This window comes from Equus caballus, chromosome 20, assembly GCF_041296265.1.
Source record: "Equus caballus isolate H_3958 breed thoroughbred chromosome 20, TB-T2T, whole genome shotgun sequence".
Lineage (NCBI taxonomy): Eukaryota > Metazoa > Chordata > Mammalia > Perissodactyla > Equidae > Equus > Equus caballus.
This window is the reverse complement of record NC_091703.1, coordinates 3,357,095-3,380,593: the sequence shown is the minus strand read 5'-3', so window position 1 is coordinate 3,380,593 and position 23,499 is coordinate 3,357,095. Positions and strand designations below refer to the sequence as shown.

At 46.1% G+C, this 23,499-nt stretch overlaps 1 protein-coding gene across 1 annotated transcript; it reads right to left on the bottom strand.

The window, feature by feature from the left end:
- Positions 1 to 399: 399 nt before the first annotated feature.
- FOXQ1 (forkhead box Q1) lies at positions 400 to 2,629 on the bottom strand. Its single transcript, XM_023624353.2, has one exon. The coding sequence runs from the start codon at positions 2,489 to 2,491 to the stop codon at positions 1,247 to 1,249; it is 1,245 nt and encodes a 414-aa protein (XP_023480121.2). The 5' UTR covers positions 2,492 to 2,629; the 3' UTR covers positions 400 to 1,246.
- Positions 2,630 to 23,499: the final 20,870 nt, after the last annotated feature.

The window sequence follows — 23,499 nt, the reverse complement described above, 5'->3', positions numbered from 1 at the left end:
CGCCAGATTGCTTCCCCCTCTTGGAGCCCCGGATCAGAACCAATTTACTTGAAAATGTCAGCTTGACTATAAGCTTGTTAATAACTCAGCTTGTCTGCTAAAGGATTCTTGGGGGAGAGGGGCACGCACCCTGCCGTTTGTTCTGGTAACAAGCCAATTCTTACAGAGGTCGTCGGTTTGAAGTTTAGGCAAGTCCATCTATAGAAGTCCCATCCTGGAGATCTGTACAGCACGTGGCCAGGCGCGGAAACCCGCAGTCCACCTCCGCCTCTATGGGCTTGTTCAGGAAACTATTTTCACCCCCACAGGAAGTTTCTTGAGAGCAAAACCTGAACCCGTTTTTTGGGGGAGAGGGAGGTTGTAAAAACTCTCCATCTCCAACCCATCACCACGAAGTACTAAAGTCAGTTGTGAGTTTTATTAAAAAATAAGCGCTATGCCTGGGTTTCATAAAACTTATACATGAATATGTACACAGACACAAATAAAATAATATTAAAAATAAACATTACACTTGCTTTCATGTGGCAGTGTCCTGGCACCCCACATACATAATGTTAACTTTTCCTTTAAAGAAATGGCTTGGCACAGGGAGACCACCGTTAGAGATCACTGAACCACGAATAAAGGTGTAGCCCGTTGCCTGCAACATTTTCAACCCAGGTTTCAAAAATATATAAATAATTTAATTACAAAACCCAACAATATATGTTTTTTAATTTTTTGGCACAGTGAAGCAATGGTCAATAGCAGAGAAATGACTGAGGGTTCTCTGACACCTCTTACCCTCAGCCATCCCTGTAAATGCCACAGACACACAGGGAGCGGGTCCCAATGAACCCCAAACAGTAGTCATATCGTTTATTATAAAGAATGGTTCCCCGATGTGCTTTTTTCCTTTTTTTTTTTTAAGGGACAAATAGGAAGGTGCGACAAAAACTGCAGGAATAAGGGAGAGCTTGGGCAGAAAGAAGAGAGGACAAGTCTTTGTGAGGGGAGGAAGGGACAGGCTTGGTCAGGAAACTAAGACTGATGAAGAACTTTGGTCCTCTGTAAAGTTATAAAGACGAAGGAAAATGTTCTGAACTAAGTTAAAACACCTCTGTGAAAAAGGCTTTCGCTTTAAGGCACGTTTGATGGAGATTTTTCCTTTAAAGTCTCTTTTCCTCTGGATAGAAAGTGCAAAGCCCCGCGCCTGCCCTGCCGCGTCCCCGAAGGCGCCCTGCGCGCCGGCTCAGCGGGGCGCTCAGGCCAGGAGCGTCTCCACCGGGTAGCTCACGGGCCGGCCCGGGCCGCAGGTGGCGGCCGCCTGCAGGGCCGCCGGCAGCCGCAGGGGGCAGTACAGGGGCGCGCCGCCGCCGGCCGCCGGGCCCCGGACGGGCTTGGCTGGGGCCGAGGCGGAGAGGGGTGCGAACAGGACGCGCGGCGCGGGCGGGGGCACGGGCGCCGCGGGCGCTGCCTCCGCTCGACGGGCGCCCAGCAGCGCGGGCTCGGCCGCGCCGTACGCGCAGAGGGGCAGCAGGGCGCCGCCGGGCGCGCCGCGGAGAAGCGCGGGGTACGCGGGCGGCGGCGGGCAGGGCGCGGCGCCCCAGGGCATCCGCGCCCCAGCAGCCGCGTCCCCGTCGCGGCGGCTGCGGAAGGGCTTGCTGAGGATGCTGTCGATGGCGAAGGGGCTGGAGAATTTGCCCGCCGGGCTGGCGCGGCCCTCCGGGCGGGCGGGCGAGCGCGCGCCGGGCGAGGACGGGGCGGCGGGCGCGGGCGGCGGCGGCGGCGGCGGCGGCGGCGCGGCGGCCGGGCGGACCACGACCTCCTCGGGCCGAAGCCCCGGGGCGGGGCCCGCTGCCCGGTGACTGAGGCGCTTGCGGCGGCGGCGGAAGACCCCGTCGGCGAACGTGTACTCGCTGTTGGGGTTGAGCATCCAGTAGTTGTCCTTGCCCCAGGGCCGCGAGGGGTCGCGCAGCACCTTCACGAAGCAGTCGTTGAGCGAGAGGTTGTGGCGCACCGAGTTGCGCCAGCCCGTGTAGCTGCCGCGGAAGAAGGGGAACTTGCCCATGAGGTACTCGTTGATCTCGGCCAGCGTCAGGCGCCCGCCCGCCGAGTCGCGGATGGCCATGGCGATGAGCGCGATGTACGAGTACGGGGGCTTGGGCCGCCGCGTGTACGGCTTGCTGCGCGCGCCCTCGCCGCCCCCCGCGCTCCCCGCGCCGGGCCCCGCCGCCCCCGCCTCCGCGTCCGCGTCCCCCGCCGCCGCCGCCCGGCCCTGCTCTTCGGCGTCTGGCCCGCCGCCCGAGCGCCGCTCGCCGCCGCCCGCCAGCTCCCTGGCGGTGCCGCCCGCCGCCGGGCTGTTGGCCGCACAGTCCCCGTCTGAGCCCAGGGAGTCGTCTCCGGCCGCCGACAGCGGAGACGGCGCGTCGCTGCCGCCCGCGCCCTCCAGGTCACTACCCGGCTTGTCCCCGTGGGCCGCGCGGGGGCCGCACACCTCCAACTTCATGCCCGCGCACCCTGTCCTCGCCCGGCGCCGTACCCTTTTCCTTCGCGCGGTCTTGGGAAGCTGGTGCCGGTGGCAGGGCTCCTCGTCTTTCTCTCCGGGAGCTCTCGCTCCTTTTGCGAGGACAGTCTCTTTTCCTTAGAAGAGTCCTCTTCCGCTGGAATTTTTCTTTGGAAGAGTTGTGCTTATTGGCCGAACTAGGAGGGGCGGAGAGGGAGGAGTTGGGTGGGTACTCTCTTCAGTTAGAGGTTTAGAGACTGCGGGGTGAATGCGAGCGGAGGTGCGGGTCCACTCTCGAGTTCCCCAGCGCACGGGGCGTGGGATTTCCCGCTGGAGGGAATAAGCGCGTGCATCTGCTCTCCGTTCCAGAGACCAGGAAGGCTTCTTCACTGGAGGCTCCAGGCCCCCGGCGGGCGTCCTCGGGGCACGGAGATCGTGCAGGCTGGTGTGCGTGCCACCCTTGGGGGAGGGTCCGGCGCCTTCAGCCTTGAGCGCCCTCGGAGCCGAGTCTCCGAGGCCGTGGCGTCAGCAGCCGCCTGCCAGCCCCCGGCCTCCGGAGCAGCATCTCCGCGCTGGCGGGCCGCAGCTACGTCTCGCTTCCACCTTCGACCGGCTCAATATAACCCTGCAGCAGCTCCGCGGGGCGGGGCCTGGGCGCCGACGGCAGAGGGGTGGGGGAACGAGGTGGCTCCCCGGCGGGCGCGCACCAGGTTGGGGCCAGCGGCGGCGCGGCCGCAAAGTCGCTCGGCGCAGGTTGTTTGTTTTGGCTCTGCCGGGCCCCGCCCTCCGCCTCTTGCCAATGGGGAGCGTGCGCGCGGGTGGGGGTGTGCGCGTGTCTGAGTGTGCGTGTGTGCCCGCCCCGCCCATCTGCTCCTCAGCTCAGGTGCAGTCCTGTCCGCCCCGAGGGCTCCCTGCGCCCTGGAGCTCACGAAGGCGATTTTGGCGAGTGGGCATGGTGGGGGGACACCTGGAAGGGCCCGGCCCCCGGCAGCAGGGACTTCGCTCAGGCCTGCAGCCCTCCTAAGCTACGCCGGTGTGCGTGTGCTCCTCGGGCGGGGAAAAGGGTGCTACTTCGGAAAGCGACCCGTCTTGTCCCTGACGAGGCGCTGAAGAGCGGAGACTGCGCGGGACCCACTGTGCAGTGACCTCCTGCAGGAGCCACGTGCTGTGCCCCTTCTCATGATTTCCTTTTGAGGACTCTTTGTCTTCTTTCCCTTTTCAATGAATAAAATGCTGGGCTTGAAATTGTATACGCCTTTTTGGATGACCTTGACTCCTGCCCACTGAATGGCCTCCGACTTTCACTTTTCTTTTGTCTCCCTGTACCTTTTTCTTTACCTGGCTGGTGGCTCCTGGGGAAGAGCAGCAGTGTCCCCGTCTTCTCCTGGGGCGGTTGTGTCTGGTGCGGGGTGCCCGGCTCCGCCTGCGCGAGCGCCCCTGCGGGCGCCTCCAGACGAGAACCCGGCGGAGCCGCGCTGTGCGCGGGCCACGACGACGGTCAACAGGAGCGGCGGGGAGGGCGTGTTCCCGGGCCGGGCGCGGGAGCACGATGTGCTTATGGCCGTTTCTTTCCACTCCTTCTCCTTGAGGACTTTTGCTGTGGTTTCAGTGGCACCGGTGTCTGACGGTCGGGACAGGGGGACCTTTCTCCTTCCCAGGACATTGGGGGCCTGGCGCATCCGCGGTGTCAACACTCCACGGAGGGGGCGCCCCGGCCCCCCGGAAGGGTGCGCTTCTAACCCGCTGCCCTGCCACTCTGAGGTTCCCTCCTTTTTCCTGCCTTTGTTGCAAATAGTGACGGAGCTGCGAGGAGGTGGGCGCTCACCTTTGATGTTTATTTTATTACTTTCCACCTTTTGTGTAGAAAACGTACACAATCCTCTCTTATCTTTATTCGAGCAGTTTTAAAGGCATTCAGCATGGGGCAGGCAAAATGGCAGACCGTCGCTGGCTCTGATTTTTCTGTGTTTGGGGAAATGATCACGTTTGGAGATTAGACTGACATTTATTGCCTGTGTGTGTTGGTGGCGACTGGCTTCTTTTCTCCAGCAGAGCGGCCATCTGCTTAGCTCTAGACCTGGGCGTTTATGGTCCCCTGGACCTGAAGAGGGAAGTGGGGTGTGACAAGAAAGCAGCCAGGTAAAGAGGCATCGACTTGGCCGAGGATAAAAGGCGTTCACAAGGAAGGTTATCCTCATTCTCACTCCAGAGGTGGGCAGCACAGAGGATGAAGGCCTGTTTTATGGGGGAGATAAGCCCTGGCGGGTTGGAGTGCTGGCCCAGCTTAGCTACATAGACTAAGGGAGGCCCTGGAGAGACTCCAGGGCCAAGGTGTCTTGCTCACACCCAGTGCCATCTTAGAGACCTCACAGGTGACCTGTCCCACTGGCCTGAAGCCGCACAGCTACTGCCATACCCTAGTTACCATGCAGCCCAAACATCTCTAGGTTTACAGCAACACTCACCTTAGTGGGCAGTCCCCTCCATGGGGTGGCCTCCTCCACCCTGGTCCTGCACACCTTCCTTCTACACTCCCCTCCTCCCCCAGACCCCCCAGCTGAGGTGCTCCAGGGTCATGGTGTTAGTCTGGGAGGTTCCAATGAGCTGCGCCCTGTGGGTGGGGATGTTGTTCAGAGAGGAGAGAAGAAAACTGTGCGCCACCCTGGGCCCTGCTGCCGCTCACACGTGACTGCATGACCTCGACGCTGCCCTTTCATTTTTCTTCCACTGTCAAAAGAGGCTGATCAGAATGGACTCCATGTTTTCTTTCAGTTCCTGCACAGTTTTTTGGCACTCGCCTTTTCTTAGATTGAATGTACAGCAGGTGCATTCCTGCCTCTGGGGACTTCTTCATGCCATGGAGCGTGAACTGCCAGACATGGCTATAGCAGCACTCAACCTCTAGGCTCCAGGATGCAGGTGCCCTGGCCTGATGGGAGGGGGTATTGCTCTCCCCTGGTGGGCAATCTGGGGTTGGGGCTGTGGACACAAGGAGTGTTGGTGGCTGCCAAAGAAGGTAGAACATCCCCTCCCCCCTGACATCCCAGTTTGCCTTTTTCTTACCCAGCACCGCCCTGTCCCCAGGAGCAGCAGACGCTCCTTACCTCATTCCACACCTCAGGTGGAGAAAGAACTGGCCAGTCACCCCTATGGGGTGGGTCCTCTCCTTGCCTCAGGGCTGGCTTGGAGCCTATAACGTTTGCAGGGAAGGGAGTGGAGTAGAGTCAGAAATTCTCAGCAGGAAAATCTTTTCTATTTTCATGACTTAGATCCTTGGGAGATAGGCAGTGGATTTTGGAAAAGAAGGCCCCACATGAGAATGGTGGGCAGTGGGCCGCGTGGAAAGGAGAGAAAGATCCCAGGAACTAGAATGTAAGCCCCACTAGGGCAGCGGTTTGTCTGTTTTCTTCGCTGCCGTATCCCCAGTCCTTGTCTCTGAGACAAGGACTATTACATTGGGACGTTCTCTGAGGATGTGCTGCGTTTGCTTTCAGTTAAGACCAGAAATAAAACTGCTCTTGCTCTTTGTGTTTGATTTTGGTATATTATCTCTCACCGCCATTTTACAGCCAGGAAATCATTCACCTTTCGCAGATACATGAAAAACCAGGAATGAATAGAGAAGGGCATCCCTTCTCTGCATCTCTGCCCACAACATCCTCCAGGCTGAGTGCAGGTTAAGAGTCTAGATGCTGCAAAAAAATTCCTGTGCAATATTTTGAATACTTGTAGGTATGAAAGACCCCTCAGCTCACTCTTATCCTCCCTCTTTCATTTCCGTGGAGATAAGTGAGTAAACTACAGCAAAGGATGAGTTCACATCTTCATGATCTCCTTGCCTCCCTGAAGTGGTTTTAAGCAAAGAAAGATAATGCGTCCATCTCCAGACACCAAGAACTAACTTAATTAACTGTGGAAACTAGCTCCAAATTTAAGACTGCGTAATTTGATAGTGCCTCGCTGCCTCAGTTCCTAAACACTATGTGGGAAGGAAATAATTTAGTTCCTAAAATACTTAAGGTAACATGGTAGACTGGAAGTTGACTCCCAGTGGAAATATTGATGACTTACCTGACGCGTCAGAAGAGCTCATGGCCTCCTAGCACGAAGGGAACTAGCAATCCCCCTGATAGTACTCCCCAGGCGGCCTGGAGACAGCCGTGAGTTTCCTGCCACGTTAACCTCTGCCAGTAGCCGGGCTGTTAGCCTCTGGATCTGATGAGAATGCACATTTAAAGTTGCCTTCCTGTACGGCTCTGGGGCTCTGGAGAAGTCTACGTTAGAAGAACCGAAGAAGCCCAGGCACAGCGAACAGGCTAATGTTGAGAGCCCCGGCAAACTGCATGGCTTTGAATCTATGCAATGTCTCTCTGGGGGAACAGAGAGGGCCCTGACTTGTGGAGTTGGAAGTCAGGTGGTAGTGCAGGTCCTCTTTAAGGATGAAGCCCAGCTCCCCTCTACCCTTTCTCTTAGGGAAAACGTGGGAAGAAAAGGAGTGCTCTGTGCTCTGTTCTGACGCATATCTTCACAGTCCGGCTGATGCGTGTGTAGACGCTGCACCCCTGGGAGGAGTCCTGCAGAGAGGGTGTGCATGGGAGTAGGCAGAGAACACCTGGCTATTTTGACACGTCTGCATCACAGAATCAGGCTTGTTTGTTTGCACGTTTGCCACACCTGTTTGAGAACTCTGCTGGTTCTTTGTCCAGTTGAATCAAAGAATCCCAGGATTGGGCCGGGCGTTGTTGACCAGGGACAGACCCAAGGGCTGATGCTTCTTTTGAGAATCCAGGGGTCACAACCAGCAAGAAGCCCTTTGGGCTTCCACTGCCCTGAAGAGTTGTTGGGCTCCGTGAGTGCTGCCTCTAGGTGGGGGCTGGCAGGGTGGCAGGCCTAGTAATGGTGGGAGAGAGCAAGTACTAGACACAAGTTGGGATAGGATAGGGAGGGAGGGCAGAAGATGTAAAGACATAAAGAGATCAGCCACAGCATGACAGAGTCAGAGTTCATTGAGAAAGCTGGCTGCTCCTGTAACTCAGAGACAATATCCTGCAATGTGTGCGAAACAGTATCAAAGAAGGAAAGCACGCCCTGGGATGACTTATTACACTAAGATGACAGCTTTGATATTGGAGTCCCGCAGTCCAGCCTTCAGAGCTGACATGTCTGAGACACCCTCCTTGTCCAGTTTTAGTCCAGTTTCCCTATTACATGAAGTTCTTTAAATTTTAAGTTCTTTACATTTTCTTGCAAGAAAAATTGAGCTTCCCTTTGCAATGTATTGTCTAGTCCTCTCTTTCTAACTTTGAGGCTGTCACTTTCCATAATAAATTAAAAATCAGATCCTCTGCCAGTGTTTGTCAAGACAAGGTGGCTGTCTTGCCATGAGGAGAACTGAGGGGTGCTTCTGACTCTCATGCCCTTGGGCACTGCTCCATTGTCATGCTGTCATACAGATCCTGGCAGGAGAGCAGCAGGTGGCAAATGAGATCTAGTTAATATCCTTGGGTCTCCAAGTGTCAGGATATACAAACAAAACAGCATCCTTGTAGGGCTCCTCCTCAGCCCTTCCGGTGGGGCCAGGGCCAGCGTCTAGATTAGTGCCTGTGGGGAAGGGGGGTGAACTCCCCCGTTTGACCCTGGAGAAGGTGCTGTCACTCTCTGGAGACAGGTAACCTTGAGTTTGTATCCCCATGCTACCAGGCCAGTTACTAGATATCACTTTTTTTTTTTTTTTGATCTAGGAAAAGAGCTGTTGTCAGAATTTTAATAACTGAACTACTAGATTCTAGGCCCTTATTGAATGTTCTTTGTCTTTCTCAATCCCTTCCACTTGGGGAAGTTGTCTTGCAAGGATAGACTGGCTTCGTATGCCCAGAAGGGCAAATTCCCTGGCACTAATTGACCAAGCAAAGTTTCCAGGTAGAAACCGGAAAAGTGAAAAAAAGTTCTTGGGCGAATGGGAAACTTCCTGGGGCCATTTAGACCTATGTGGCTAAAACCTTAGCCAATGTTCCAGAAAGAAAGAGAAAAGTCAGAAGCTTCTTCTTCTTCCAGAAAACTGAGCACAGTTGGGTTGCCCAGAGAGGGTAAAACCCATGTTGCAAATCACATAAGAAAGATTGTGATTGAGCTGCGAAGGGAATATCTCCTGTCTGTCCACCTATCTATCAACTTTTTATGGTGGAAATTTCCAGCATATACACAAGTAAAGAGAATAGCGAAGGCCGTGTAACCATCATCCCGATCAATATTTATCAATGTATGATCACTCTTGTTTCATCACTGTTTCCCCCACCCCTGCTTCCCACTCTCCACATAGATTATGAAGCAAATCCAAGACATCATATTATTTCTTCTCTAATTATTTCAGTACCTCTAAAAAAGATGGAGTTTTTTTTTCAAATAAAAATATAACCACAGTACTGTTATCAAATGTCAAAAAATGCCAATGTTTCCATAATATTACCAAATATCTATCCACTATTTAAATTTCCCCAATGGTCTCATTTTTGATAAGCAATTAGTCTGATTGATCCAGGATCCAAATAAGGTCCTCTTATTGTATTTGGTTGATGCGTCTTCTAAGTCTCTTGAATCTATAGGTCTTTCTTCCCTGTTTGTAATTTAACGTTGTAGTGTAATTGTTAAATAAGTCAGATGGTTTGTCCTGTAGAATTTTCCTACCATTTGGACTTTGCTGATTAGGTGGTATCAGTTAACATAGTCTCTGTTCCCTGTATTTCCAGTGAATTGACAGTTCTAGAGGCATGACCATATTCAGTTTTGATTTTATTTTGAGAGTACTGATGATGTTGTAGATTTCTGTCGGCAGGCTCATTATGACTGGTTTTACTCTTTTTGTGATTTGAGATTAAGCTTGATTCATCTGTTATAAAACTCCCCATCAGCTTTCATCTCATGGTCTTTGCAGTCATTGATGACAGTTGCCTATCGCCATCAGGGTTGCAAGATGGTGACATTCTCGTCCCATCACTCCGTCTTTCTTTATAAGCTCTGATACTTAAAGAAAACCTTTTCATCATCAACTACTTGTCACTTGCAAATACAGTTTATGCAGAAAAGAAGGCTAAATGCTTGATTCCTTTTGTTTACCTCTTTTCAAATAATTTGATGATTCTTCTAGAATCCTGCAAAGGATACACATACACACATCTATGTAAATATTATGATTAACCAATAGTTTTTAAACATATTTAATTTGTTTAAATCCATTCATAGCTTCCTGGATTTCTAGTATGACAGGATATTCCAGACCCGTTTTATATTTCTTGCCTCATACCTGATATTATCTCTTTCTCCAAGGAGCCCTGGTTCTTTATAGATAGAAATGGCATCAAGAGACCAAAATCTGATTTCTAGAGGTGCTCATTGCTCCTAGGTTGGTCATTGTTTCTAGGACTTGACAGTACTAGGAATAAAAAATTTTATTAAAGAAAATACGTGATATTTCCAATTCAACTATAGGATTATAAAGTTTTTTAGTTAAGTTTTAATATTTTATATCTGTATCTCTGTTCTCTTATGCAGAATATCACACTAACATAATTATGTATTTGATTTGTCATTCTTGTGAGTGTGTGTGCATCTCTATCTGTTCTTATTTCAGAATAACAATTCCAGTTTTATTATTAACAATGTGATAATTGAAAACAGTTTGTATTTTACTTGCTGGGTTGCTTCCCTGCCCCCCCACTTTGGGATATATCTCACCAGTCACACAGTCAAATTACCAAGTTTTAAAGTAACTTGAGATAATTGGACACTTGCTATTAGGTTAACATCATTTGGTGCATTTTGCTTTTTGTTTCCTTCATTGTTTTTAGTTTGTTTCATAATTATACAACATTTACATGGTTTCAAAGCCAAAGCTATAAGATGAGATATATTCAAGGAAATTTAATTTTCATCCTTGCTTTTTCCACCTTGCTCTCTTCTCTACTTCCTAGGTAATCATTTGATAAAAGTTTTAAAATTACCCTCTGTATTAGTTTGCTAGGATTGCTGTAACAAAATATCACAGGCTGGGTGGCTTAAACAACAAAAATTTATTTCTCACAGTTCTGGAGGCTGGATGTCCGAGATCAAGGTGCTGGCAGGCTTGGTTTCTTCTGAGGCCTCTCCTTGGTTTGCAGCTGATATCAGAGCACGATGAACTTGGCCAGTGACAATGGAAGCTATGTAATTGGTGGTATGTGTTGCATGCTATGTAGAGGATCCTTATAAGATGATATGATCAATTGTTTATTGGAACATGCTGTGGTTTTAGATGGTGTGACTGGACATTAATTGCCTGGAACGATCCCAGTTTCTGCTTGTTGTCCCCAAGTTATTTTAAGAGGATCCTCTTACCTCTTTACAATTGTTCCAATTTTGGACATCAAATTTTATGGGCACTTTGGTTTTAGAAGTCCAATAAATAATAATAAGCTTATGGTTTCCTTGTTAAAAATATTAGGGCTATCATTTTCTAGGCGTGGCTTAAAGTCTGAGTTTTACATTATTCCCAATTAGTTCTTTGGCAGATTCTGGTGCTAAGCCAGAATAAGCCTGTCCTGGGGATTTCTATATCCTTTTCACAAATGATTCCATGAGCCTTGGACTTTGGGGTTCAACTTTAGCTGGGAAAAGACCTGTCCTGGTCTTTCTGAGCCTAGACTGGTACATTCGACAAGTTGTCAGCTACTTTCTACATTAACTCAACCTCCCAAGATGGAGGCTATACTGTTACCTGAAATGGGCTGCAGACTAGTCTGTTGGGATAGTCTGACCACCTGGAAAGGGTTGACAGAATTATATGAGGCTGCATCGTGAAACGGGCAGAATTTAAACAGTGGATATAATATTTAGGAACTACGTTGGCAATGCAGACTGAATTAGTCAGCATATATGCTTGCAAAAATAAAAATAACCTGTCTTGTGAAATGCTTATGATTTGCTCTAATTCTGCCTTTTGAACTTAGTGAAATTCTTATAACTTCTTTACCAAGTTCTTCCCAAGTCATAGAAATGAAGACATCTATCCATATCACTACTATTTTCATATACAGATGGAATTGTCCCTCAAGTTTATAGTCTTAACTTTCAAAGCCCTTTCCATGTCTGCTGTTTTGTGCACTGCCTTCACCATTCACTTGAGGTCGATGGGGCCAACTTTCTTCTCAGGCCAGGCTGTGATCAACCCTTCTCCGTTGAACTAATGGTGCCCTGTGAGGGAAGAATTGTAAACAAGATGTAATTTTACCACTTTTAATTCCTTATCAGAGGATTTGGATTATTTCTCTTCCCCTTTTCTTCTCATTTAAGCTATGTATCTGTGAATTCAAAAATTGTCATAATCGTGGTTAATAAATATCAGACTAGTGCTGGTTATACTATATTAAAAGAGAAGAATGTATAAGGGCAATTGGACTTAATGACGAATACTGAAATCTTAGGAGTGTTCAAAACTTCCTTTCAAAATTTCTGCAAAGCCCCTATGTAATCCCTTAATCTTGGCTAAATTAAACTGAGTATCAGTAGTGAAGCAATAGAAAGGAATGTTGAGAGAACACTATTGGACAATTTTTATGCCCTGTAGTATCTGTCACTCAGAATAGTTGCTCAGTTTCTATTTTTGAAATGAATAACTATGACATCATTCATGTGTTTAAAGCACTCTAAGAAATTTTTTATTATGGAAAGTTCCAAATAGTTATAAAAAAATTAGAGAGAATAGTGTAATGAACCCCCATGTATCCAATATCCAACTTCAGCAAGTATCAGCTATCAACCCATGGCCAATATTGTTTTGTCTGTACTTCCCATTTCTCTGCCACCTACGTTTTTTAAAAGACAAACCTCAGACGTAATTTTGTCTGTAAATATTTCACTATGTGATTCTAAAGATAAGAACTCTTTTTAAAAAACATAACCACAGTACCATTATCATAACTACAAAATTAACGGTAATTCTTTAATATCATTAAGTACTCAGTAGTTGTTCAAATTTTCAGTTATCTAAAAATGTCATAGTGCTTTAAAGACAGTCTTATTGAGGTGTGTTTTACATGTAATAAAATGTACCTATTTTAAGAGTACAGTTAAATGAATCTTGACAAATGTATATACCCCTGTAACTACCATCATAATCATGATACAGAACATTTTCATCAGCACAAAAAGTTGCCTCATCCCCCTTACAGTCAGTTCCAGCTCCTGTAGCCATCCTTAGCCCCAGGCAACAGCTGATCTGCTTTCTGTCACATCACATTTATATGAATTATAGGAATATGTGTATCTCTCTCTCTGTATTTTTTTCTGGCCATTTAAAACATTTCCTGCTTATAAGTGGTTTTCAGCAATTTGAGTATGATGTTCCTTGCTGTGGTTTGTGCTTATCCATCTTGCGTGTCATTGAGCTTCTTAGATCTATGGATTTATTGTTTGCATTAAAGATAGAAAATTTTAAGTCATTATTTCTTCACACAATTTTTGTTTTTGCCACTTACTCTCTATCTTTTTCTTCTTTGACTCCAATTACATGTATGTTTGACTGCTTGATATTATGCCACAGGTCACTGAGTTTCTGTGTGTGTGTGTTTGTCTTTTTTCCTCTCTATTATTTGAATATTTTCTATTGCAAAATCTTCATGTTCACTGATTTTTCTTTTGCAGCATCTAATCTGCTGTTACAATTGTCCAATGGAATTTTCCCTATGGATGCTGTATTTTTCTTCTCTGGAATTTCCATTTGATTCTTTTTTATATATTTTTCATTTTTATCTCCTGTTTTCCTTTAAAATCTTAAATAATTTATAATAGCTTTTTAGAAGTCCTTGTTTGCTATTTCTACCATCTCTGTCATTTATGGATCTGTTTCTTTTGGCCGATTTTCCTTCTTGTTATGGATCATAATTTGCTTATTTTTGCACGTCTGTTAATTTTTAGTTGGATGCAGCATATTATGAGGTTTATGTTGCTGAATATTTGGATTTTGTTGTCTTCCGTAAAGAGTTTTGAATTTTGTTTTGGTAGACAACTAAGTTACGTGTTTCTGATTAATTCTTACCAGACTTGTTTTTAAGCCTTTTTAGGGCAGTTCTAGAACAGTTTGTACTTTGGGATGACTTAGCCCTGCTACTAAGGTGCGACCCTCTTGGTGTCTTTGCATATCGTCCTGAGTGTCTGTGACGGGTGTCCACTCTGGCTGGTTGGAATCTGTATCTCTCTCCCCGGGAGAGCTCTGGGAAGCGTCTGATTATAGTGCTTCTTCAGCTCTTCGTCCAGCCTCATGGAGCTTACACTATGCGGGCACAGATTCGTATTCAGCCAAAGACTCAAGGGGCCTCCTGTGGAGATCTCTGCGGCACTTCTTCTCCTAGTTCAATTCTCTCTGGTATTTTTGCCCCACAAATTGCAGTGGCTCAGCCTCCCAAGCTCTGATCTGTTTCTCCTCAACTTGGTGGGGTTGTGGAGCTTCTCTTCGCTCCTCCACTCCTCCTATCCATTTGCTGTTGTTTTAAAGTTGCTTCCAGGCAGAAATTCAGGATAATTGTAAACTCAGCTCCTTCTTTCTTTTCTAAGGGAGCATAGTCATATGGCTTGATATTCTATATCTGAAAAAAGTTTTATATGTTTTGTACAATTTTCCATTGTGGTTTTGGGGAGGAGAAATATTCTGTACCAGTTTGTCCTTCACGGCCATGAATTGGAGTCATAATTTTTATTGTTGTTGTTGAGGAAGATTGGCCCTGAGTTAACATCTGTTGCCAATCCTCCTCTTTTTACTTGAGGAAGACTGTCCCTGAGCTAACATCTGTGCGAATCTTCCTCTATTTTGCATGTGGGACACTGCCACAGCATGGCTTGATGAATGGTGTGTAGGTCCGTGCCTGGGATCTGAACCCACAAATCCCAGGCTGCCAGAGTGGAACACATGAACTTAACTACCATGCCACCAGGCTGGCCGCAATACTTTTTTAAAGAGTTTATATATTTGAATCAGAATTCAAATAAAGGTCACACATTGTGATTGGCTGGTTTGCCTTTTTACCTTTATTTAATAATTGAGTCCATCCTTTACCTCCCTCACTCTCCCTTTTTCCTTCCAGTTTCTTTTTTTTTCCCCTAAAGATTGGCACCTGAGCTAACATCTCTTGCCAATCTTTTTTTTTTTTCCTCTTCTTCTCCTCAAAACCCCCAGTATATAGTTGTCTATTCTAGTTGTAGGTCCTTCTGGCTCTGCTCTGTAGGACGCTGCCTCAGCATGACCTGATGAGCAGTGCCATGTCCGTGCGCAGGATCTGAACTGGCGAAACCCTGAGCTGTCAAAGCCGAGTACGTGAACTTAACTACTCAGCTACGGGCCAGCTCCCCTTCCAGTTTCTTTTGTTGAAAAAAAAACCTGCAACGTATGCCTGTAGAGGTTCCCACATTCTGCATTTTACTGATTGCATTCCCATGGTGTCTTTTAACATATTCCTCCATTCCTGCATTTCCTGGTAATTGTTAATTGAATTTAGAGACTTTGTTGTCTCTAGACAACAGATTCAAAATAGCTTTCTTTTTTCCCCCCAAGACTCCTTTAAAGCTGTTGGCTTGCTTTTCCATCAAGAGGCACATGTCTTTCTTTTTGTGCTGTAAGCATGCATTGATGCTCAGTAACTAGATAAAAATACTTCTTTTAATTTGCTAATTTATCATAGAAACTGGCCCTTGGCCAGATTGAATTTCTAGACTATGCAAATGGAACTATTGTTTCTAGCCATGTACTTGTTTTCAAAATATAAATTACAATGACAAATTGAGCTCCAATAAAAAGCGGAACATTTTTAAACTTGCTCTAGGAAAATTTGACCTATTTTTACCAACTGGAAGGAGGCCAGCCTGAATTATATTGATGCAAATGTTACTTTCAAGGTTATGCTCTAACCAAAGCTGGGCTCAGGTGGCACTGCCAAGAGGGAAGGCACCCTTAGGTCTCTTCAGTGAGAGACAAGAATGGCTTTTCATGTCAGTCTTAGGACAAGGATGCTTCTGTGGTGCTTAAGGGTATGTAAATGCTGTTTGTAGTCTACATTTGTTTAGTGGCATGCTCTGCTTCTGCAGCGTACGTTCGCACGTTCAGATCCCAGGTGTGGACCCACACCACTCGTCAGCCATGCTGTTGTGGCAACCCACATACAAAATAGAGGAAGATTGACACAGATGTTAACTCCAGGTGAATCTTCCTCAGCAAAAACAAATAAATAAATAAAAATAAATTTGTATGCTAGTTTATGGGGCTGACTTTATATTAGCTATGAACATAGGATTTTCTAAGTAAAGGTGAGTGTCCCAGCTCTCATAATAGTAGACATGAAATTATTTATTTATTTATTTATTTTTTAAAAGATTTTATTTTTTTCCTTTTTCTCCCCAAGGCCCCCCAGTACATAGTTGTATATTCTTCGTTGTGGGTCCTTCCAGCTGTGGCACGTGGGATGCTGCCCCAGCGTGGCCTGATGAGCAGTGCCATGTCCGCGCCCAGGACTCGAACCAACGAAACACTGGGCCGCCCGCAGCTGAGCGCGTGAACCTAACCACTCGGCCACGGGGCCAGCCCCAAAATTATTTATTTTTACAAAGCACTTTCTACTATGCTCTTTCATTTCTTCTTCCTCATGATTTTTCCCTGATATTGTCAGCCCAATTTTGTAAGGCTTGGAAACTGGGGCACAGAGGGTCGGGGACTTGGAGAAGCTCATTTAGCCAGGGCTCCCTGTGGTTCCACATCTGCACTCCATGCCCAAGAGCATGGTGGGAAAGTTCTCGTTAGTCTCCCCACGCACCACACCTGTGCAGAAGAATCAGGTCGGTATTTCCCAAGTGGCTTTGGGGATGGTTATTGCAGGTCAGGCCTGCCAGTGGTGTCTTGCTTTGAATTGAATGTCTCTGCGATGTCTAGGACACTCTGGAACCTTTTTCTAGTGTGTTGGTTGGTTTTCGCTGGTATGCTCCATAGGCCATGCGTGTAGGCATACTCCCAAAAGTGCTCTGAGCCATGCAGCCAGTCGGTCTGGTTGCTCACGGTAATCTGAAGCTAGCCCTTGTCCTTCTGGAATGCCTCCAAGATGTTCTGTATGTTTGCGGAAGCACAATATTGGTTTCTCAAGCTTTATGCTGTTTATTTCTGGAGTATTGTGGCATTAGTATTACTTCCTCCACCACACTCCAGGGACAACTTAGAGGGTCGTCTCCTCCTCTCTAAGGTAAAATATTTGTTTAGTGTGGGACTTTGGGTTTCAACTTTCAGGAAAGTTTGTTTTAAAAGCTACTTCAGCCATCTCAACTCAGGTGTGGTGACAATGTCCTAGCATTGATGTGGCCTGTCATTGGCCTATTGCCAAAAAAGACCTGATATTCTTGGCCTCTTTGTCTCACTCTCTTGAGAGAAGTAAACTTAAACTTTATTTTCACCAGTCTTCTAGAGCTTCAGCAGCCATACATCCAAGATTTGGGGAATGGCCCTATTTCAAATTTTCTGACTAATTATCTGCACAAACTGTTGAGATGCCGTGGAATTCTGCGTATTTCAGTGTTTGATCACGTCTCTCAGACTTCTTCCTTGAAAGCAGAAATGGCACAGAAACATCTTTTGCAAGGTCTCATGTCCTGTCTGTTGATTTTTAAACTATGGTCATTGAATTTTCCTGCAGGAAATTATTTATAGGCTGGGTTATCCTGAGCCAGAAGCTGAAAGGAAGGCTTGCATCCGGGTAGTTTATTTGGTACGTGATGCCAAGGAGCAGGGAGAGGGAAACGGGAAGGAAAGCTCCTACAAGCTGCACTAGGGAGAGAGACCGACTCCCAGACACCTCCTGAGGTGTCTTAAGAAATGAATCTTGGAACTGTCTGCTTTTTCCCCTGAAGGGTGAAGCATTTATCCACGGCTCCATCTCCCTTGGTGGAGGGTGGTCCGGTGGGTGTTAAGCCACCGTACTTCCTGTGGTAGTGCCCTGAGGTCCCCGCAGGCACTGGAGAGGCTTGGGTGAGGTGCTGTTGAGCCACATCTGTCAGAGCTGGTTGCGCCATGGGCTGGAAGATGGGCCACGGCTAGAACAGGAGGTGGGCCAAGGGGCGTTTCAGTGATGTTCGTCTGTGGGGTCAGATGTTTTATTGGGAGGAGGGGCAAACAAATGCCAGCAGATGTATCTTAGATGAAAGTATCTTAAATTTTCACCAGATCTCAATCCACGTTGACAGGTGAGTAAAGACGAAAGAGAGCATCTGCGCCGATAGAGCTGCTAGCAAGTCCCTCCAAGCCTTCCATCTGGGTTCATTTCAAGCGTGCTCCTGGCTGTGACACTGGGAGGAGCGCAGTTGCTGACAGTGAATGCACATTTAAATAGTAACAGTTTGAGGGGCTGTGTCGGTTACCCTGTGACTGATGTCAGTTCAAGAAAATTGTGGGTCATTTTCAATGTTCTCTTTATCATTTATTGTTCTTTAAAGGTCATTTAAGGATTACAAGAATTGTATGGAGGGATTGATACAAATTAAAATATATTCAATTGATTGTGCACACGTGCTTAATAGCAACAAGGCTGTGTCAGCATAAAAGGCCACAGGGCGTCTTCTTCACACTGAAGGACAATTTCACCTTGCCATGGAAAACCAGTGCGTTATTATCCAGACCTGAATAGGTGTGAGGGCCATGTTAACTGTTCTGTCTAGAGTCCTACCAAGGGGACGAAGGGATTAGCTGGCACAGCAGAATGGGGTATCAGAAAGCAAGACAGCAGTGGCCACAGTCAGGGAAGCTCCCTTTTGCTGAGCACTTGCTAGGTGCTGCTCATTGTATGCAGCTATCTACCATGTATTCAATCCTCATAGTGATCCTGCGAGGACTCTCTTAGCATCCCTGTTTACCAATGAGCAGAGGAAAGCTCAAAGAGCTTGTTCAGAGTGGCTCAGCTATTGAGGGGCAAAGGAACTTTTGGGTTAGGTCTGGCTGACGCCAAGCATGGCTTCTATCTCCTTCTAGCAGCATAATCTTGTCAAGTTGCTTAATCTCTTGTCAGCAGTTTCCTTACTCGGGAAGTAAGAGTTGTAGTGAGGATTAAATCGAATATGATAATGTTCTTGAAACAATCATCTTAGAATAATTACATAACGAATGATGAGGATTTCAGAGGAGAAGAGAACAATTTATGGGAACCATATATTGTCCAGTGCCAAATCCTCGGCAGTTTCCCAGATTTTTCCCTTTTAGACACTAACCCAGCAGGGTCCTCTCATAGTTGACTCTCCCCATATATGGTTCTTTCTCCTGTCTCTTACTGCTCTCACTTCTAATATTTCCAGACCTGAGGGCTGGCTGTAGAGCTGAGCTTCTTCACTGAGCAGATTCTGAGTGTGTGAGACCCCCAGAGTGTCTGAGTTTGTTTGAGACCAGGCCATTCTGTGAAGCGTCTGCCTTGCTCCTCGTGTGCAATTTGGTCTCATTCACTTGGCCCCTGAAAAGCTTGTGTTCAGAATGTGTGAAGACAGAAAGAAATCAGGATCTTCCTGTACCTTTTCCACACACTGAATTGAGTCTCTGGGAAATGGTGACTTTGGCAGAATCTCTTAAAAGATGTCAGGGGCCTCAGTTCAAGATTTAGCTAGGGTGGAAGGAAAGATGTTCCAGCAAAAGCCCCTTGGATTTCTACTGGTTAAAATGTTCTTTCAGCTGACATGGGGTAATTACTGCCCTTCAGGGCATTATGACCTAGTTGGGAAGAACAAACTCAGATGAAATGACTTGAGAATGCTCATAAAGCAGTTTAATAATACATAGCAGGTGTTGACCTTAAACAAGTAGACAACCAGTTATTTCTCCAGCAAAAATATTTAGGATCAACATAGAATTGCAGTTCGGCATTTGCATGCTATGGCGAAGCATAAGCAAGTCTGGAGAGACAAAGGAAGGGGCTTGCTTTTATAGAGAAAATGGGGGAGTGGGGAGGGGCTGTTCTAAATGAAAGTCCATTGGAGGAAAGTAACAGTTCAGGGTGATGATGGTTTCTCATTGGCTGAGCTTCAGTGTCTTTCATTGGCTGGGCTGTTGCCAGGCAGGGAGAGGAATCTTCCTTCAGCAGTAAAGTAGTTGTACTTTCTGCTGGAGCTGCAAGCATCGGTCTTTTCCTATTTGGAGTAATTGAGGATGTATAATAGGGTGTGAAAGCTCCCCTTACAGGGCTTCCCGACTCCGATTTAGTTGAAGTTTCTTTTATTAATTTCCACATTTTCCCCTTTTTGGTCAAGATCGTTCTCCAAAAGCATCACTGATCAAGAGCAGGCTGTCTGCACATAGTGGTCTTGTCCCTTGGGTCTGGGAAGGACCTTTCCTGGTTATTGGGTCCCACTTTGGAGGGAAAGTGCATAGCAGTTGGAAACCATTTAGGCCACGTTGAGTAACAAGGAATGTTAGGAGGGAGAACTCTCAGGCATTTCCCATCTAAACTCTATGTTTCTCCAAAGTCATAGCCATTGGAGATCATCTCAAAGTGCTGAGCTAGCATTGCTCTGTTGAATACATTGTTTTTACAGAGGTTCAACAGTCAATAGGTACAAAACTTCACAACAAGTATACAGAGTAAGATTGAGAACAATACAAGCTAAGTTTGCAGGATGGTTCTAAACCAGGAGCCCAGACCTGAAGGAAACCAGCTCAACAAATCAAAGGACAGTGGATTATTAGGTGAAATTTGTTGTAGCCAATGTACTTGCTTTCTAATCTTGTGTAATTGGGTTTCTACTTCCCCAGAGGCATTTATCCACATGCAACAGGAGGTGTTGGCCACTGCACAGACAGCTCCTTGCTCAGCAAGTAGATAGTCAAGGGCTGTATGATTATCCAAAACTACTATGGCCAATGAGTTAAGCAACCATTGTTGAGCTGAAATTGCTTTGGCTGTGGAATCGGCCAGCTCTTCCAGAGTCAGGGAGAGATTCCTGATCATTTGATCATTGGTGCTCACTCCAATCCATGGTAAAAAAGCTTTTCCCGTGGAAGCAATCTCAGAGCCACACAACGCTTCCTGGCAGTTCCTGTTTAAAGTGGTTATAGATGTTTAATGGGGTGGACCCCCAACTTTATTAAAGATAATTATAGTAAAATGGATTTGCTTGTATTAAGCTTGGCCTGATTATTTATATAAATGCAAATAGAGTAATGATTGACCATATAAGCTCTTTTTTTAAAAAATTGCTTTGCTGGAAGCTTGTAAACAAGGCACTAGGCTGATTTTTCCAAGAAGTTCCTTAAAGTTGCCTGAGTGTATATGTCTGAGTCTATGTATATCTTTCTCAAATATGACATTCTAGTCAAAGCCTTGATAATATTAGCCAATATTTCCAATTAGGTCCTGTTATAAGGAGAACAGATTCTCATTGAATTTATGTGAATATATATATAGTCATGAAGAAAATACTTAAGAATTTCCAAATTCTGGAGGGGTTGGGTGGGGAGAGAAAGATAAATGCTTCAGCTTTTGTTCCAAAAATACACAGTATCGAATTTCTGTAAGTTATAGATAGCTTAAAGGAGAGAAGAAAAAGAGGTCCTTTACAACTGGAAAGCAAAACATTGTCAATTTTCCCTTAGAGTTTAGTAATTCTTACCCACTTCGGTGTTGTGATCATAAAGTTATCAAAAACCTGTATTCCAGAGGACTTGTCAAAGTATTTTCCATAAAATCTCCTTGAAGATGAAACATGTTTGTAAAATCTTCAGAGTAAAATATGTAACAAAAAAAATTGGGTATTTTTGTGACATACATTTTTAGATAGCGACTGGAATTACAAGCGATAAAATTATATCTTTTTGACCAAAGTAACAATAAAATATTTCAAAGGCAAGTGCAAAAGGGTACATAGTTGTAAGCAAAATTTAACTCTTTCAACACCAAGAAGACTCAATTTTGGATCCAAATTGTCTTTCTGGCAGATAGACTAAGTTAATGTTATTTGCTCATATAGCCAAAGTTTTCTACTAAAGATTTTTTTTTTATTTGCATGCTGTAAGGATACTTCTGGAACTGTTTTTGGGGTCATTTTGTCCTTTAGAAGCCTCTGTGTACCAATAAAAGAATGCATTCCATTGTCTCCTGAAAGGTTTGGAATCCTCTCTTTTAAGGGTGTTCCTTGGATTTATTTAAAACAGAGGTTCCCCAGATGGCCATTACAAGAATTTTCCAGAGGCAAACAGTTACACAATTTACTCTAAAAATGTTATAAAATTGGGAAGCTCTGAAAGGCAGCTTTTGAGTGGAGGTATTCTGAGTGCCTAGTCTACATCATATCCCTGTTTTATTAAGGGGAAACACTCCCTACTGCCTGCCCAGCAGTGCAAAGTGAGATGGCAGAGGTCTGGCATGTGAGAGGCAATGTTTAAAGGGCAGGAGGGTTGCAGTGTATGGAGAAGCCAAGACTGTGCTTCCAGAATTAATAGCTATTCAACAGTTCATGCCTTATTATTATCATCATCATCATCATTATTAGCTGGCTTCAATTTTTCCAGAGAGGCACAAGATCCTGGCTTATAAGCCAGGTGGAACCTACCTTGCTTTTGGATTCCCTAAAGTCTCTTAACTATAGGGGGCCCTATTTTCAACAGCTGCTCCAAAAAGCTGAGAATCATGTGTTTCCCTCTCTTTTGAATAGGATGGGTGACTTACCAAGACACTTCAATAAACAGACAGAAGCAGAAAGCAAGGTTTCGCCTAGGAGTTTTGGAGCATATTTGTCTATTATCAAAAGTCGAGGGTAATTGCTACTTAAAATTTTCCTTCTAGTTGTTTATTTGCTTCAGTTAACTTAGAAATAGTAATTAGGGTTTAGCATTTGAGTCCTCAGAGGATCTGATTTTAAAGGGGCAGGTTTTCACAGAGGGGAAAAGAAGAAGGTGGTGCCATGAGTGGAGTTGGAGACAAAGGAGTACGGGAAGATGAACAAGATGGCACCTGAGACAAAGAAGCTGGAGGAGAGGAGCACAAGGCTTCAGAAGCCGTTTTGTTCTCTCTCAGTTGTTTAGTTGTTTTGGTTAATTTAGGCACAATATCTTGTAGTGTGGTGATTTTAGAGTTTGGTGCATGTTTAGATGCCTCAGGTACCAATTAAAATAGATATAACATTCATTTTTCTTTATTTTAGAGCCACAGTCTTCCAGTTTGGTTTTAAGAGAAATGAGTTTGGGGAGATTGAAAGTACTCCATAATGACCATTGCAATTCTGGACTGCTTCTGATCTGTTTGGCCCACTTAGTTAAAACTGCACATGTAGGGGGCCCATAGTTCTTAACATGAACCAGGCTGAGGTTCCTGAGGGAGGGTTTCCCTCAGAGCATTTAGATGACTGGGATCCCATTCCTCAGAGGTTTTTCTCTAGAAGAAAAGAATAATTTTCGAACAGACTAAACAGCTCAAACAGCCTACAGGCTTAATGCCTGCACAGACTAGTCCTGAAGTAGTCAGGCCGAAAGCTGAACAGCACAGTTCTAATAGAACAGCTTAGTTCTAAAAGAGTTAGGTCAAAGGATAAATGACACAGTTCCAATGAAACAGTCTGTTTCCAGAGGAATTGATCTGAAGGGTGAGCAGCTGGTTCCAGTGGAACAGCCTGGTTCAAAACTCAGGCTGAAGTGCCAGCTGAATACTCACAGACAAAACAAGGCTTTAGGGTGGTTGGTCAAGATGGTGGCATAGGTAGACTCTGAACTCACTTCCTCCCACAGACACAACAGATTTACAGCTACTCTGGGAACAATTACCCCTGAGAGAGAACTGAAAACTGGATAAAAAGAACCCCCACAACAAGGGACAGTGCTGACTGAGGTGGAAGAGGCAGAACTTTCTTTCTGGGGAGAAAACATCCACCTTCATGAGCCACGGCACTTCATGGCTGTCCAGGAGAAATGCTAAGGTGCGCAGCCCTTCCTGGAGGAGTGGGGGACCTGAGCATGGGGGAGGGGGCACATTATTGCTATAAGC